This window comes from Hippopotamus amphibius, chromosome 5, assembly GCF_030028045.1.
Source record: "Hippopotamus amphibius kiboko isolate mHipAmp2 chromosome 5, mHipAmp2.hap2, whole genome shotgun sequence".
In the NCBI taxonomy this organism is placed as follows: Eukaryota; Metazoa; Chordata; class Mammalia; order Artiodactyla; family Hippopotamidae; genus Hippopotamus; species Hippopotamus amphibius.
In genome coordinates, this window is record NC_080190.1 from 171,797,146 (window position 1) to 171,814,729 (window position 17,584).

General features: G+C 43.8%; 1 protein-coding gene across 5 annotated transcripts in view; it reads right to left on the reverse strand.

Annotated features, from left to right (window-relative positions):
* PTK2 (protein tyrosine kinase 2) overlaps positions 1-17,584 on the reverse strand; it is a 235,689-nt gene that overhangs the window by 144,426 nt on the left and 73,679 nt on the right. For all 5 annotated transcript variants that reach the window (XM_057735053.1, XM_057735052.1, XM_057735051.1 and 2 more), the window contains 2 exons: positions 8,619-8,845; positions 398-564 (listed from right to left, as the gene is read on the reverse strand). In XM_057735053.1, the coding sequence (XP_057591036.1) occupies positions 398-564; positions 8,619-8,813 (362 nt within the window). In that variant the 5' untranslated portion in view covers positions 8,814-8,845. The remainder of the gene's footprint in view (positions 1-397; positions 565-8,618; positions 8,846-17,584) is intronic.

Genomic DNA, 17,584 nt, shown 5'->3' on the forward strand with positions numbered 1-17,584 from the left:
GTACGGTAATTAGGTGTGGTCGCCTCCAGGCACAGGGATCCCGCTGCACAAAAGGATACCAGCAGAACAGGAAGTAAAAGTCCTAGGGCTTGAGTCCTACTCAGAGCAGCGGCCGGACAGAGCAGCACTGACAAGAGACGTGTGAGGAGCAAAGGACCATCACAAAAGAATGGAATCAATCAGATGGCTCAAGCAAGTCTAGGTCAGCGGTGCCCACAGACAGACTGCACGGAAGTGTAGAAGAGATCACTAGTTAACAGTTACCAGCCAGCTCTATGTACACAAGCGTCCCAGTGACAATCAGTGCGAGAATTAAGCATAATCACCCTCTTGGGCACGCTTCTCATATGCAAAACAAATTAGTCCGAGTCACCCCAAAGTAGGTTTGTAATCTTACTTCCACTCCTCTGGTGGGTGTGCAAGTTCATACTTCTCCCTCACATTGGAGACACCCATATCCAAATGGAGCCAGTGAACCTCCTCTGACCGCAGGTGACTGAGGCGGAATCCATAGCAGGCCACGTGCTTTACTTTGTGACTGTCCACTATCTTCTGAATGATGCCCTAAAACATACCCCCCACAAAAACGACTGTTATAAACAAAAAACTGCAGGCTAACAAGTAATGTAACGTTCATTTCTTTAGTTAATTATCAGAAATCTTTGGTAAGAGTATCAATTTAAGTAAATCAATTTTACTTAGGAAAAAAGTATTTTTATGAACAAAGAAAAGTTTTTTAAAAACCACAAAAAGAGGCACTTTCCCTTTCTTTATTGATTTCTGCAGCTCCACCTCCGCACCACCCCAACTCATCAGGCACACTGGCCACCCCTCCGGTGGCTTCCTAAGAATGAGACCTGTGCAGGGTTATACTTTCTGAACCAACAATATTGTTGAGAACAGACTGTAACCTTAATATCATTTTTTAAAAACACACATTTAGGAACATATAATTAAGGCCATGTTTCTGATGGTACTGATGACATATGAAAAGCTACTTAAAGTTGGGCCTAGCCATCTGCTCCTTGCTCTCTATAGGTTAATATGCAGCAATTCACAACAGCCCCAAACTAACTTTTCTAACACGTGTGCCCCACGAGTTCAGGGGACGTGAAGGCAACCTCTGAAGCAGGGCATCAGGGAAGGCTCCCTAGAGAAGGTGGCGTTTATCCCGGGGCTGTGGAAAGGAAAGTGTTAGAACTGGGTCTTGCCCTTCCCCGCACAGATGTCTGTAAATGGGCCACATCCGTGGAAGAAGCCTCGGGAGTATGCTGGAAACCATCTGCCACCCTTACGTGAGGCTGGGCTAGTCACAACCACAGCAATCTTCTCAACCCTTTAGGCCGTGAATAAGGCTTTTCTTTAAATGATGCTGACACTGACATGAAAGTGTCTAGTCAGGAAAATCAGAACTGTACTAGAGAAGAAACATCACTGGTTTTTAAAAATTAGCAATTAACTGAAGCGAACATATAACTTGTAATGTAAGACACACCTTCAAAGTTCAGCACACACTAAGTATGTCTCCATCACGGCACAACGCTGTTGATAATACCACTAAGGATATTCCCAGCCCTATGCACGAGAACAGACATATAATAACATGTACTATATTCAAAACCTGTCTAGGACCCAGGGATCCACGCCACAGGCAGGATGTGTGCCACGCTCCCGTAGCTGCACATGCCAAGCAGCCCTCCAGATGCCTCAATCCCCAGGACAAGGCTGTGCATTGAGTCCAGGAGTGTTGGGGGCAGAGGGGATGGTACTGGGATGAGCATAAAACACTCTTTTTGGCTTCCGGCCTCGAGACCTGGACTTTCTAACCAGGCCGCCGTGAAGGACACTGCAGGCTGAGCACCACCCAATGGCATCCTGCCAGGGGCCAGTAGGGGACCCAGATCCAGCCCCAAGCTCGCCTGCAAATCTGGTGCTCTGGGGTGCGGGACCTGCCTACAGGAAGGGACATCTTTTTCTGCTAATTCTCTGAAAGGAGACGTGTGCAGTTTCTCCTCGCCAACCTCCAAATCCCTGGGCTGCAGAGGACAGGAGCTGGCGCCTCTTTCACTCTCCAGCAGACGCGCCTTTGTCTCGCGTCCCCGCTCTGCCAGCTCACTCCCGGGAGCTCACAGACTCTAGTTACGCTGCTTGTCTCCCCCAACCCCACACCACCCCAGCTGCGACGGACCCAGAGCAGCCCTGTCCCTGTCAGGGCTACACGTCAGGCACACCTGTCCTCCCAGCCTCTGTGTCTTCACTCTCGGCCCGGCCACGCCCCCGCGCCCAGGTGTAGCGCGTAAGGAGGGCACAGGCCACTCCCTCTGCTTGTATTTCTCGTTAACACCCCCTGAGAAACCCCACCTCCTCTGGGCGCCTGCCCTGGTGACCCCTCGTGCAGCACAGGGGACCCTCATGTCCTCTGACTTGCGGGCACACACGGGGGCCCACCTGCAGAGAAGCAGTACCAGCTAAAGGAGCTTAGTCCAAACACATGGTGCTGATTGGGGAAAGCAGGTTCCTAGCCTTGAAGTCTCGTGGAGGAGACAGAGTTTTAGTCAGTTCACTTGATCGCACTGCCAGAAGACACTGGTATAATTTCGAGTCTGGGTTTGCGTAACCAGAGTCCCAAACTGTAGGACCTGGTACTTAAACCAGGTTTCAATTTCACCCTCCACTAAAAAAAATTAAGCAATAAACATACAGCCATTTCCCTTTGCTTCACTTTTTGCTTTTCCGTGATGCTTCCCTACTAAGTCCCGTCCTCTTCTCATCCTCCAACACGCTCATAAATTGCCACTTTTGACTCAGTCTGGATAGCAGCCAAAATTATGGGTAGACGAGGTGCTTAAATATTTGACGCTAAATGTACATAAGGACTCAGTAACGAGTTATTCTGAGAACCAACTATTTGGTTCTGGATAACTGAACGAGAACTAAATATTTAGTGAGAAATGCACACTCAACACTACCACATGGAAACACTACCATTTCCATACAACACACACACACTGGTCTAGGCGGCATTGTTTCTGGAATAAGTACATTTAGAAAAGTGACTGACTGTCTCTAGGGAGCTAACAGGACAGGGGTTTATAATATGCCACTAATAATATGCAAGTCAAATTTAGATTTCTCATCCTGGCTTTGAAGGCTCACGACAATCTAGTCCTACAATACACAAAGCAATATTTAGCTACTCTGAAATCTCCGTTTATTCATTTATATCACAGCCCAGGCCTTGGAAATAGACATTTTTCCTGATTAAATTCTCATGTTAGATATTCACAGTAAAGGATTCTTCTCAAAGTTGAAAATGAAAGAAGCCAGTGTCTGCATCGTGCCTGTAGATCACCAGGAACATAGCAATTCGGCCATTTTACTGCTGGGAGTTATTTTCCTTTCTTTCCTTGTTTTGGGGGAGAGGGAGGTTGAAGTGAAGCAACCCTGCCACAAGCACCCTTCCAGACGTTGTCCTGCATATGCACAGCACTGCTCGGAAACAGACATGCTGGGACACTGTGACAAGTGCAGCCAAACTGTGCACCAACAAACCTACACCAATTGCACTTGACACATAACGTGACAGGCTGTCCCTCATCCCATACCAATAATGGATAAAATCAATCTTAAAACATTTCTCAATGTGATGGACTAAATGGTGGGGGGGGGGTTGCTGTTAAAATTTACATTTCCCTGATTACTAACTAGTGAGATGAGGCTGTAATTTTGTTTGTTTCTAAAAGTTCTTGTTATGATTTTGCTTGGTTCAACTTGGCCACTTATCTTTTAGACAGCACTTTGAAAAGAAGTGACCTTCTCCACAGGTAGAGAGAACTGAGCAGCCCTGTCCTTACGTCGGTTCATTCATGAATGTGTGCCCCTCATTCGTTCAGCAACCACCTAAAGGCCCACTGCACGCCTGCTGCCAGAGACCCAGTAACGATGAGGTGTGATCCTGACCCTGAAAGGTCTCAGAGCCGAGCAAGAGGAGCAGTGGCAACGCAAGCCCTCAAGGAGAGCAATCCGTCTGCGGGGACGGTGAGGCAGGGACAAGGTTAAAAGGGATATTTCATATTTCTAGCTCTCTCCTCACAGGTAATTTGCAACATTTCTCCACTTGTTACGAGAGGAGATATCTGAGGCCACACAGTTCATCTCTCTACTTCCTCCTAAGAATCACCAAGTACACTCATCAGTACTGATTTACTTTCACTATGTCCAGGCGTTACTGTGCTCAGCGTGCTCTCTTCACATAACTCCTCACATTTAGGAACCCACGGGTCCCTACCATTCTTCTCGCACCTGTACAGGTAGGAGCCTATCATCATTTGGTTACCAAAACAAGATGCAGAAACCCAATCCTGCTCTCCAACAGCCAGCGCATCTCCTGCCCTCGGTTCAGCAGCAGACTAGCGGCCCTCCTATCGGTCCTCAAGACAAAGCATGCACTTTTGTCTCAGTGATCTAGTCACTCATAGCCCCTCACTGCTACTGAGACAAATGACCACAAACTTAGGGGCTTAAAATAACACAAACGTGTGCCTTTCTAGTTATGTAGATCACAAGTCTGAAAACGGGTATGTATCACTGGGCTAAAGTAAAGGCGTCAGCAAGGAAGTGCTGCCTTCTGGAAGCTCAGGATGGGTAACAAGGAGCCAGGTCCCGTAGATCCTTGTGGGCCACGGAGGAATGTGGCTTTTCTCTGAGAGAAAGGGGAGCTACTGGAGGTTTTGAGCAAATTACTGATTATAAGACCAGCATGTTAGAGAAACAGCCCAGGAAGCAGAAAGTAAAAGTGGGTGACCGGTAGGACAGAAAGTCACAGGGCATGACGGGGAGAGGAGTGGGCTAGGGGCTCCTGAAGGACTTGAATGTTCACTCCAGACAGGAAGGTGCTGGAAAGTTCCAAGTAGAGGAGTGATGTGCTCTGGTGCTCATGTTAACAGGACTGCTCTGGCTGCTGGGTTGTGACGTCAGTTAGGAGACCACTTGGCTCCAAGAAAGGTCCTAGGAGGTGGGAGGTTCCAGGTACATTCTGAAGACAATGTGGACGGGATTAGCCAATGTAGTGGATGCAGGGTGTAAGCAGAAGGAGTAAAAGATATCGCCACGGGACCTACTTAACTAGAAGGGGAAACCCTTCGTCTGAAGCACTGATGGTTCTTTTGCAGAAAGAAAGGTAAAGACAGAGAAGAGAGGTACAGACACAGCTGGGTGGCATCAGGTCTTAAACTGAGAATGAGACCAATCAGAACAGCGTACAGGTGTGGACTCGGCAGAGCAAGGGATTAAACCACAGCCACGGCTTTAAGAGCCTCTGAAGACATAAGAGGCCAGCAAGGGAGCCAGCTTCTCACACCTCCCTACAGTGCTCCCGTCCAGGGCCACGCTTCGTGCTCCATTAGGTCATCTAGTTGTGGTTTCAAAGAAAGCCCACGGTATGAATGTCTACACCTTAACTTCTCTGCAGATACCCTCACTCTGCACTGCTGTGACTGATCATGCGTCTGCCGAGGCTCCAGAGGCACAAGCTGTTCCCCAGAGCCTCTGAGGACACTGCGCCAATGCTACCCTGCATCCAGCAGCGGCGATGAAAGTCTGACGTGAGTGTAGCTCTTCTTCCCAAGTAGGCGACTCCTCTGGTAGAATCTGGATCTCCTCTGTACCCTTATTATTCTGAAGCATCACTACACCGTTTCTAGATGACAAATCTTACTGAGTATTGTCCAGCAGGGGTTACTCCTGGCTCTTCTGCACGGACCCCACACCTATCTCCAGAGCAGCCTAGAGCTGGTACTGACCCTCGGCTATGGCCATGATAAGTGATCTCTGCAACCATGCGCTACTGATTATTTGGGGGCAGGAAATACCAGCCTGCACTACTGTGTAGTAATCCTAACTGGATTTCCGACACACGCCTGATTTTGGTGGCACCTGGGCAGTTATGCAGGGCGAGACTGGTTACAGGGATGGGACCTGCCTATGTTGTCTATCTCACAGATCCCACCATAAAGAGGCCTTAGCCCTCCTCACATCCAGGTGCTGCACACACGGCCAGTGATGGCTGGGAGCATCCAAGGCCACGAGGCCTACGCCTGAGATGTCCAGAGCCCTTCAATAAGTACCATGTTTCTACTGCCACTGCTCTGCACACTCTACCTGTTGCCAGTGGAGTCCTATGAAGCCTTTCAGCAACCACTATACAACTGACATATAATTAGCACATATATGTAACAGGAGTGAAATCTGTTAATTAAAGCATGAGAAATAAAACCTGTGTAATGAATTATAACAAGAATCCACATTTTTCCTGGTGAAAATAAACCCTTCAACTCCTCCAAAGGTTTTGGTTCTTCTCAGTCAAGCAGTCTCTCAAATAATTACTTTCTATAGAGCACAGCTGTCCAGCAGAAATATGCAAGCCACATATATTTTTTAAAAATTTCTAGGAGACATTAAAAAAGCGTAAAAGAAACAGGTGAATTCAATTTTAATGATATATTTTCTTTAACCTAGTATGCCAAGGACAAAATTGTAACAAATTATTGATGAGATATCTTACATTCTTCTTTCACACTAAATCTCCGAAATCTAGTTGTATTTTTACACTTACAAAACGTCAGTTCACACTAGCTACATTCATGTACTCAGTAGCTGCACACGGCTACCACGTCGAGTGGGGCAGCAACAGAGTCTGAGACTCAACCTAATTATTCAGCAACTCTGGATAACAGTAAGCTACCTCCTCTCAGAAAACGGTTGATTTTTAGATCTGTCCATTAATTAATTTACATAAAAATCCTGCATTTTCAAGTCTCACAGCAGTAGGTGGAAGTGGGTTACGAATAATGCCCACCTGCCATCACAGCAACCCAACACCACGTGGATCTCATGCTATTCCAGGAGAGGGCTGGGGTCAATCGATGCCAATCAAGGTTTCTCTGCCTCATGTTGAAAATCAATCATCAACTATTCAGATTCGCTCAATTTCAAACATTTATCAATTACTGTGAAATAAAGCAGCTCACTCTTTGGCCACACAGGTTTGCTCATAATGATCTTCATAAAAGTTGGACAAATACGCTCCCATAACCTGTGCGATGTATCTGGTTTAAGTTTTTCTTCACAGTATGAATGTTGTGATGTCTGATAAGCGTTTAGCACTGGCTGAAGGCTGGTGGGTTCTCTCTGCGGTATAATTCCTCTCATGTGCAGTATGTATGACGCTAAAACCACAGCACATCTGTCACAGAGTCTTTCCAAGGTGAAATTTCTGATATAACTTCTGAACATTTGCTAAATGTCTTGTCAAACTCATAATCTTTGAAAGGCTCCCCTCCTGCACAAATGCTCTGTAGTTTATTAAGGCTGGCACAATGGTTTAAAGAATTTCCTCTCTCACCGTATCTGAAATTTACAAAAACTAGAACATACCCTAACAGTCTTCCCATAAAGGTTACCTTTACAAGGTTTCTCTCCAGTGACTGTGTTTATAAGATTAAATATAAAATAGAACTATAGAAAAACTAGAAAAAGCCAGCAAGCTTCATAAAAAGCTTGTAAAAAGAGACTACTATATTTCAAATAGAGCACGTGGATAGGTACTAACATGTTTCAACCCTGAGTGAGTGATTCTCCTTTTAACAATCCGCCCATCTGAACAGTCAGTGTGACAGTGCCACAGAGGTGCCAGAATGTTATACATAATTCATATGGGAAACGCAGCCCTAAACGTAGGCTCTACCAATCCCCTTACTGTACTTAAAAATAAAGGCACGTAAGTTAGGGTACAAATTCGTTTCTTTAGCACTGGAAGCAGGGGAGATATATGTGATGGTCCCACTCCCTGGACACTTATACTCCTTGAAGATGAACAGGGCCTGCGTGGAGGAGCAGGAAGGAGGAGGGGGTTCTTCGACACTCCCTCAAAGTAAGCACTGTGAGCCCCGCGTCCCGAGTTCACGGTGCTCACGCCTCGCTCCCGGCGACCTCTGCCCACGCTGCGCTGCCCCCCAGTCCTCTACTGCCCACTCCATCAGTGCCTGGAGGACAGCCTGCCCAGCCACTGCGCACACTAACACGAAGCGACACCCCCGCAGGCCCTCGCCATCGGGAACACCCTGGGAAGCACAGTCTGCACCTCACTGCAACGAAGGCTACGGGTGTCTCGTCCTCAACAGACTGGAAGCTGTATGACCAGGACCTCTTCTATTCCCAGAACCTTGCCAAGTATCTGGTATATAGAAGATATATATATTTTTTTAAGAATCTATCCTATCTGAGGTCATGCAAATACCTTCAAAATTATACTTCCTAGAAAATAATTTATTTCAACATTAGAGGCTCTTTTAATTGCTAGGTTTCCTTGTATACTTCAAAGAATTTTTTTAAAAACAGGAGAGAAAAAGAAGTCAATACATTATATGAGGAATATGATGCAGTTATTTTTCTAAGAAATTGTACATAAATTAAAACTCTGGTCAGTCACATATTAACTCAATAAGTACTGCAGAGAAAAGGTAAGATCTCTGAACTATGGCAATAAAAATCATTACTCTGCGCCACGAACATTTCACCTGAACGCACGCTGAGGCTGTCTTCCAGGAACACATACTTACCCTGACATCAGTGGCATCTCCATGCCTGATAATACTCGCCCAAGTGGTTGGCTCACTGTTGCTTTCAAAATAGTGAAAGACCTTTAATACTCGCTCCATGGCCCCGGGAGAACGTTCCACACCGGTACCGAGGTGAGTCTTGGTACTTGAATTAGGTGTGTGATTCAAGTTTGGGTCAAGGTAAGCAGCTGCCATTATTTTGCTAGATGCTAGGTATCTGTCATATTCTGTGAAAGGAAAAAAACCTTTTTCAGCGTACAATATTTGAAATCTACTGAATAAAGCGTGTTTTGGTGATAATGACATAACAACACTGTCCTTCATTCTCTCCCTGTTGTGTTACATATAGAAGGTGAGCCTGAGAAGAAGTGGGACCTAACCTACCAAGATAATCACTGTATCCCGCCTCCCCCTGCCTCCGCCACCCCTGGACGCAGAGCAGTACCAATTCATGGTAGAATAATAAATATTGGTTAAGCAAATTATTAAAAGGCCAGGACCCTATCTCAGCTCCATCAAAAATCACTGCACTACCTATAAACAACGTACTTTAACACCACCCCCCTTTTAAATCACAGCCTTTAAATGTTAGACAATCTCACTGTAGAGCCAAATATGTTAATTTTGCCACCTACTTTTGAAAACTTTTATGTAAAACACAAGTTCTTTCTTCATATAACGAAAATCCAGTGAGTAGTCACTACATATACTTGGCACCAGCGATGAAAAAACTGTAATTAAAACGAGGTCCTCCCGCTTAGTCAGTCACTTTGCAGAACAGTCAGAGAGGTCACAATCGAAAACAAAACAAAACCAACAAGCACATATGACTAAGTTTTTAGCGTGTGATAAGAGGACGTCCATTTGAATGTGAGGGCATAGCCTGGACACTCCACAACTCCCACTGAGAAAACTCAGAGAAGCCAGATTGGAAAACAATCCAGATGTGTGGAGCCTGAGACACTAGGAGGTGACACAGATGAAGACGGAAGAGGTCCTCAACAGCTGCCTCTCCCCAAAGGGCATTTGCAAATTCTGGGCCTTCAAGACCCTGAAGAGTTAAGGAAAAGGCAGAAACGCAAAAGGAACCAGCAGAGCTCTGGGCAGTGAGAGACCAAACTGTGACTGCAGGGGCCTGGGATTCTGGTGAGAAAACACACACACACACACACACACACACACACACACAGTGCTATCTGTCCCTTGATGACAGTCACCAGTCCTGAAACCAAGCCAAGTGGGAGCCTCCAAGAGCAGAGCGGACGAGGGGCACAGCTGATTACAGACAGCCTCCGACCCTCTGGCAGCAGGCAGATGACCCGAAGCATGATTAACCAACGATCTAACTGACACACAATACACTGCACCCAATGGCAACTCATCTTTGCACGTGAAATATTTACTAAAACTGACCATGTGCTGGGTGAAAGCACAAGATTCAATAAATATCAAAGGACTAGAATTACTGACAGCATGCTCTGTGTTGTGTCTAGCATTAAGCTGGACACCAACAAAAAGATAACTAGAAAATTCCCAATTGTCTGGAAATTAAGCAACGTATTTCAAGTACCTCATTAAAAATACTTTGAGTTCCTTTTTGGCTAATGATACAATAAAAAGAAACAGCAAAACCAGATCCAAATAGAGTTATGCTTAGATTTAAATCTATACTTTTGAATGCATATATCAGAAATGAAGATTGGAAATCAATGATATAAACATCCATATCTAAAAGTACAACTTAGGGACTTCCCTGGTGGTGCAGTGGTTAAGAATCCACCTGCCAATGCAGGGGACACGGGTTCAAGCCCTGGTCCAGGAGGACCCCACATGCCACAGAGCAACTAAACCTGTGCACCACAACTACTGAGGCCTGCACGCCTAGAGCCCGTGCTCCACAAGAGAAGCCACCACAATGAGAAGCCTACACACTACAACGAAGCGTAGCCCCCCACTCATCGCAACTAGAGAAGGCCTGTGCATAGCAACAAAGGCCCAACACAGCCAATAAAAATAAATGAATACGTTTATTTTTAAAAATAAATTATAAAAATAAAAGTACAATTTAGAAGCTGAACAAAATCAAGTCATTTTGCAACTGACAGACCTCTAGCAAGACTAATCAAGGGGGAAAAAGAGAGAAACCAAACACTTGCAATACCAAGGATGAAGGAGAAAAGAGAATAAAAAGATTAATAAGACAATGTTATGAACAACTTTATGCCAATGGATGTGAAAATTTAGATGCGTCCACGATTCCCTGTGAAATACAACTCTCCAAAACTGAAACAAGAAATGTAAACTCTTAACTAAACCTATTCTATTAAAAACAGTCAATTTGTAATCAAATTCCCACAAAGGAATATTTGAATTCTCCCATCAATTTAAGGAATAAACAACATTACTCTTACAGAAATTCTTCTAGAGAACAAACAGGGAACATTTCCCAACTTGTTTTATGAGACCAGCAAAACAATGATACAAAACTTGACAACAATTTGAGAAAGGGCACAAAACAATCTTTCTTAGAAGTACAGATGCAAGAATCAATATCTAATCAGGCAATATTTAAAAAGAATAATATATTATGACCAAGAGGAGTTTATTCAAGGAATGCAAAGGTGATTAAACATTCAAAAAACAACCAACATTTACAAAGCTTTGCGCGTAACTGCCAAAAACTCAGAGGCAACCAAGATGTCCCTTCAGCAGGTGAATGGATAAACTACAGTATATGCAGACAATGCAATATTATTCATTGCTAAAAAGAAATGAGCTATCAAGCCATGAAAAGACTTGGAGGAACCTTAAATGCATATTACTAAGGAAAAGAAGTCAATCTGAAAAGGCTACCTAGTGTATGATTCCAACTATATGACATTCTGCAAAAGGCAAAACCACAGAGACAGTAAAAATCTCAATGAACTCAGAGGTGGAGGGAGGCAGGAATGAACAGGCAAGGCACAGAGGGTTTTTAGGGCCCTGAAAATAATCTGTATCTCACTATAATGATGGGTATAGGTCATTATACACTTGTCCACACCCACCGAAAGGGAACCACAACGTGCACGATGGACTTTGGGTGATTAAGACGCATCATGACAGACTCGGCTGTAACAAAGGCACCACTCTGACGGGCGATGCCAGTGATGGGGCAGGCTGGGCCTGCACTGGAGCAGGAGGTACACAGGAAACCTCTGTCCTGTCCCCTGAAGTCTGCTGCGAACTGAGAACTGCTTTAGAAAAAATAGTCTTAATTTAGAAAAAGCAATCCATGTAATTCACCATATTTTCAGAAAGGAGAACCATAGTTATCTTAATATATGCAGAAAAAGCATCTGATAAAGTTTACCAAACATTCATAATAAACACTCTTAGCAAAGTAAAATAGGAAGCTATTTCCTTAATCTAATGAAAGTATCTACATCAAACTTAAATTAAATACTGATGGAAAAAGAGTCCCTCCCCTGCCCCCCAAGACTGGGAAGAAGGCCAGGATGCCCAGCACTACTATCTCTCATTTGACAGTGTTCTAGAAGTCTCAGCCAGGTTCCACAGGCAAAAAAGGGAGGTAAAACATAGAGCAGGAAGGAGAGAATAAAACCATCATTATTCACAGACTACATGACTACGTATGAAGAAAATCTGTAAGAATCTACAGCTAAACGAATGGAATTAATAAATGAATTTAATTAGCAAGGTTGCTGGATCATAACAAAATCAACTATACTTCTGATCATTTCAGCGATCTCTTTCGCTCCCCAAATTAGAGCTAAGGAGGAAGAAATATAGTATCAATTGCTTCCTGAAAAGAAACACTCCATCTCCAAAGTGGTCAGAAGAAATGATATACTAGTGATGAAGTGATGGAAAATCACTACAGTTGACCCTTTAACAACACAGGTGTGAACTGCCCAGGTCTACTTATACGCAGATTTTTTCCAATAGTAAATAAACACTACAGTACCACACAATCCCTGGTTGGCTGAATCCCCAGAAGCGGAACCGCAGACACAGAGGAACGCTTACAGAGGGGGCTAACCACAAGCTAGACGTGGGTTTTCAACTGCGCGGAGGGCTGGCACCCTAAGCCCCATGCTACTCAAGGGTCAGCAGGACACATAATGGTGAGCGTGTCAAGGGAGGAGCTAAACCAAACACACAACCAGACACACACCTGTGCCTTCACAAACTCTCAAAACGTAGGCCTAAACATTTTTTACAAGATAAACCATTGTTTTGATGTTACCAGAGCGAAGCAGTTTTCCATAATAGAATGGGATTCTACTTTCACTTGTTTGTCAAAATCCAATTTATGGTATGAATTCTCAAACAGGCAACATCTCCACCATCAAGCCTGCCCTGACCTTCTGGACGGCTCCGTGTGGGGGTCTGTTCACCACTACCCACTCCCCAGGTGTTGGCGTTCCTGTCTGTCTTTATGTTGGGCTTGAGGATTCTGAGAGCCTGGCATCTGGGTCACAAAACCAGTTTGTGGGATGGTTCCCACTACAGAATGAGAAGTCCCAAGCACTGCTCTCTGCTACACTAACTATTCTGTTTCCAAACAATTAACAGAATTCTCTGTTGTTTGTTGGTTCTGTTTTGTTGTTGTTGTTGTTGTTGTTTTATAAATTTATTTATTTATTTATTTTATTGGCTGTGTTGGGTCTTTTCTGCTGTGCGCGGGCTTTCTTTTAGTTGCAGTGAGTGGGGGCTACTCTTCGTTCTGGTGTGCAGGCTCCTAATTGCTGTGGCTTCTCTTGTTGCGGAGCACGGGCCCTAGGTGCGTGGGCTTCAGTAGTTGAAGCACATGGGCTCAACAGTTGTGGCTCACGGGCTCTAAAGCGCAGGCTCAATAGTTGTGGCACACGGGCTTAGTTGCTCCGTGGCATGTGGGATCTTCCTGGAGCAGGGATCGAACCCGTGTCCCCTGCATTGGCGGGCAGATTCTTAACCACTGCGCCACCTAGGAAGCCCTCTCTATTTGTTTTTGACCCATGGCTACAGTTGTACTATCGGGGCTGCCAACTCTCTGAGTGAGACACGCCCTTCCTCCCTCCTTTACCAGAGAGGTAGGCTTTTATAGGATTTTGTCATTGTAGCCCTCTGCAATCTGTGGCCAGCTGTATTTTTTAGAACTTTTCAAGATTAACCAGCCATAGGCATCGGCTACTTATGCATACTACAGAATATCTTTTCCAAAAAACTATCAAATAAGTGGAAATGAAGAGATTTTTTAAGTTGGCTTATACACGTGGTTTAGACCACCCACCCTTCAAACTACCTGTGGTAAAGGACCAGTTTTGTTTTAATCTCCAACTTGTCACAGACCAATACTTACGTAAAATAAAGAGGAATTTCTAGAAAAATGAAATTTCAAAATAAAAGCATACAAAAACCAAGCTGATAACTTCTATCGTCAGAGTCAATGAACATAAAATTACTGCAAGTTGCTATAAAGGTTTCTAGATGCTTAGATCAAATTCTACCCTTCCTTTGCCCTACACTGTTAACAGTTCCAGCACCAACCCTTGTCTGCTGGCTACAGCTGGCCAAGTTCCAGCTTGGGCACCAGGCTGCGTGGTGCAACAAGAGGCCACGCTCACTGGACTGCCAAGTGGGAAAGCGGATGGCCTGGCAGTGGTTGGTAGTCACTGACCTTCCAGCTTCAGGTCACATACTAACTTCACATTCACATACTAACGGGCGGTCCCAAGGCAGGTGTGAGGAAACAGTACTGACAAACCCAGGCACTGACTCCGAGGCTCAGCCCAGAATCCCACAATGCTCCATAAAGCAGCATGCAGAAGAGGGAGGAGAGCACCAGGTCCGCAGCAAGCATCTTACTCCAGAGCTGCCTTGTGTATACTCGCTGTACACACTGAGATGCCACCAGGACAGTAACCTCATTGCGCCTGAAATAAGCTGGCCATTTAATAAAACTTGAGATGCTTGCCAGGATATAAGAGAAGAAACAAAGAATGCAAATTGATACAGTTAAGTTTTTTGAAAATTAAGATACCAACAGGTTTGAAGAGTTTTTAAGAATTTGATAATGATCCTAAAGTAAATTCTTAAACCAGACTAGTGTAAGTTTTCTTCTCCTTAATTTTGTTCTTTTACACAAGATTTGGGTTTATTTTCTCATAAAATGTCTACTTTGAATGATTTTACTAGACAGAGAAGCTAACTTTAAATTACTTAAATGTTGAATATTATAATAGCAACGTGTGGCTGTTTATATTTTCCAAACTCTCCCATTCCCAATTCCTTCCTTCCAGTGTGACTATGATACTCCTTTCAAGAGGCAGAGTCTACGTTCCTTCCCCTTGAATCTGGGTGGGCTTCAGAATAGGCTAACATACATCCTAAGTGAAGTCATAAAAGGGAACACCAGAAGAAAGGAAGAAACAAACAAAGAAAGCAAGAAAGAAAGAGAGAGAGAGAGAGAGAGAAAGAAAGAAAGAAAGAAAAGAGAAAGAAAGAAAGAAAGAAAGAAAGAAAGAAAGAAAGAAAGAAAGAAAGAAAGAAAGAAAGAAAGAAAGAGAGAGAGAAAGAAAGAGAAAGAGAGAAAGAAAGAGGAGAGGAGAGGAGAGGAGAGGAACCTAGGTTCCCATGGTGCTCTTGGGATGCTCACTCACAAACTCAGCTTGTACCATGCTGTACAAGCAACCCAAGAAGATCTGAGCTCCAAGAACCGCAGCCTAAGCTGAGCTTTCCGCTGATGGGCAACATCAACTTTCAAGCCCTGTGACAGAGCCACCTTGAGAGCAGACCCACTAGCTCCCAGCTGTGCTGCCCCAGCCAACACCACATGAGAAAGAGATGAGCTGTCCCTGTTGAGCCCTGCCCAGATTGCAGATGTGAGCAAAATGGATAACTCCTGTCATTTGAACCCATTAAGTATTGGGATGACTAGTTTTCAGCAACAGACAACTGATAGAGCGTATGGTCAACTAACGTGAGCAGAGGTGGTCCTCGCTTCACGTGGGAGTGTGGGACATAAAATGACTACCAAAAGCCGTTTGAACAATGCTTACCTTCCTCTCATTGTAAAACTAAAGATACAGAGTGAGCATCTTTTCAATGCCTTGACAAAACGTCACAGTCCTTCCTAAGTGTGGGGCACCTTCGTTTTACATTTTATCCTTCGTACTTCCAATGTCATGAAATATTACCGAGATATGAAATATCTCCAAGACACAAACTTTCGCTATGTCACTTCTTCAGTGACATCTTTTTTTGGTCACAACTATTTTCTTCATTTATGTCAATAAGATCACCTTTACTAAGTTCTTTTGGCTGCACATCTAGAATGTCTGGCTCAACAGCAAAGTCAGCATTCCTAGGGTCGGCTATTGTTTTCTGTAACTCCATTTACGTTCAATTAGAATCCTGAAGTTATTTCCACAGTGTACTAAAAGTTTCTGCCATACTGCACACCTATCACACTCTGTTACTTCCTGCCACGATGCCTGAATTTTTTCAGTTGCTCAGTCTCCAACTGTAACATTAACAGTCTGCCCAAAGTCTGTCTATAGGCTTTAAAAGCTGAAACAAGTCCTTGGTCCGTTGGCTGAATAATGAGATTACAGTTGCTGTTTGACCCCACAGCTCCTTACACACCTACGCCCTCTCGGCTCATTCTGTTACACAGTTACCATCTTACTAACAATATTTTCAAATCTTCACTTACAAGCAGTTTTACTTCCAGCGTTTTCACTTTTTGTTTCAATTCTGTATTTCATCTTTGTTGGCCAATTTCCTCCTTTGATTATCTATTTTTGTAAAATGTCACATGGATTCACGACTGGCAAACAAGGAGGCAACACAACTACACACTCTGCTGTCTGTGTATAAACTGAACAAGAGACGCACGCTGACCAGTCACCAATAGATTTTGAAAGAAGTGACGTGACTGGTCACAGATTACAATTCATATCTGTTACTTATGTAGTCATTTGTAAAATGGGTTTGTACTTTAAGCAATTACTCATAGTTCATATATGTGGTAACTAAACTCCTAATAGTTCTGTTGAGGGACTGGTATTTTTAACTAAACCACAGGGACTGAAATGTGTGCATATTGGAACTACACAAAACACAGACCACCTGTATAACAATTCAACTAAAATCTTTACAGAAAATATTGTTTTCTTCATTTCAGATAATATGACAATTATGTAAACAAGCATTTACTTCATGTGAAGTAGCACCAAAATCCTTAATGTTACATTCCTGACAACAGTCAACATGAGTCTTTAACGTCAGCCTTAATTTCCAACATCCCTAATTAACACTGAGACCTTAAAAGTCATTGGGGAGTAATTTCTGGAGACTTAAAGTCCTAAGGAAATCAGGAATTGCAAGCTATGACATATTTATTCTATATAAATCCCAAATTAATATAATGCTGGTAAGATAAATGTATTTCAAATTGAAAGTTAAGAGCATTCAGAGTACCATAAAACCTACTTGTGTATATTTAAACTCAGCACATCACACACACTCACCCATGGGTAACTGAAGCTGCCTTTGCTGACAGTCATGTGCTCTAAGGCAAACAGTGATAAATCACAACAAATCAACCAGAGGTCACGTTAAAACACAAATGTAAAGATGATACGTAATAATTTCCATCTTCTCTATTCGACAGAACAATAACATTCAGTAATAGAATGCATAAACAAAATGTGGCACCTCCATACAATAGGACAGAATAGTATTCAGCCATAAAAAGGGATGAAGGACTGACAACGCCATTGATACAACACGGATGAACCCTGAACACATCATGCTCAGTGAAAGAAGCCATACTAGAAGACCACATGTTGTATGATTCCATTTACATGAGAAGTCCAGAACAGGTAAATCCAGAGAGACAGGAAGAGGGTTAAGTGGTTGCCAGAGGCTGGGGGAAGGGAGTAGGGGAGTGACTGGGAGCAAGTACAAGGTTTCTTTTC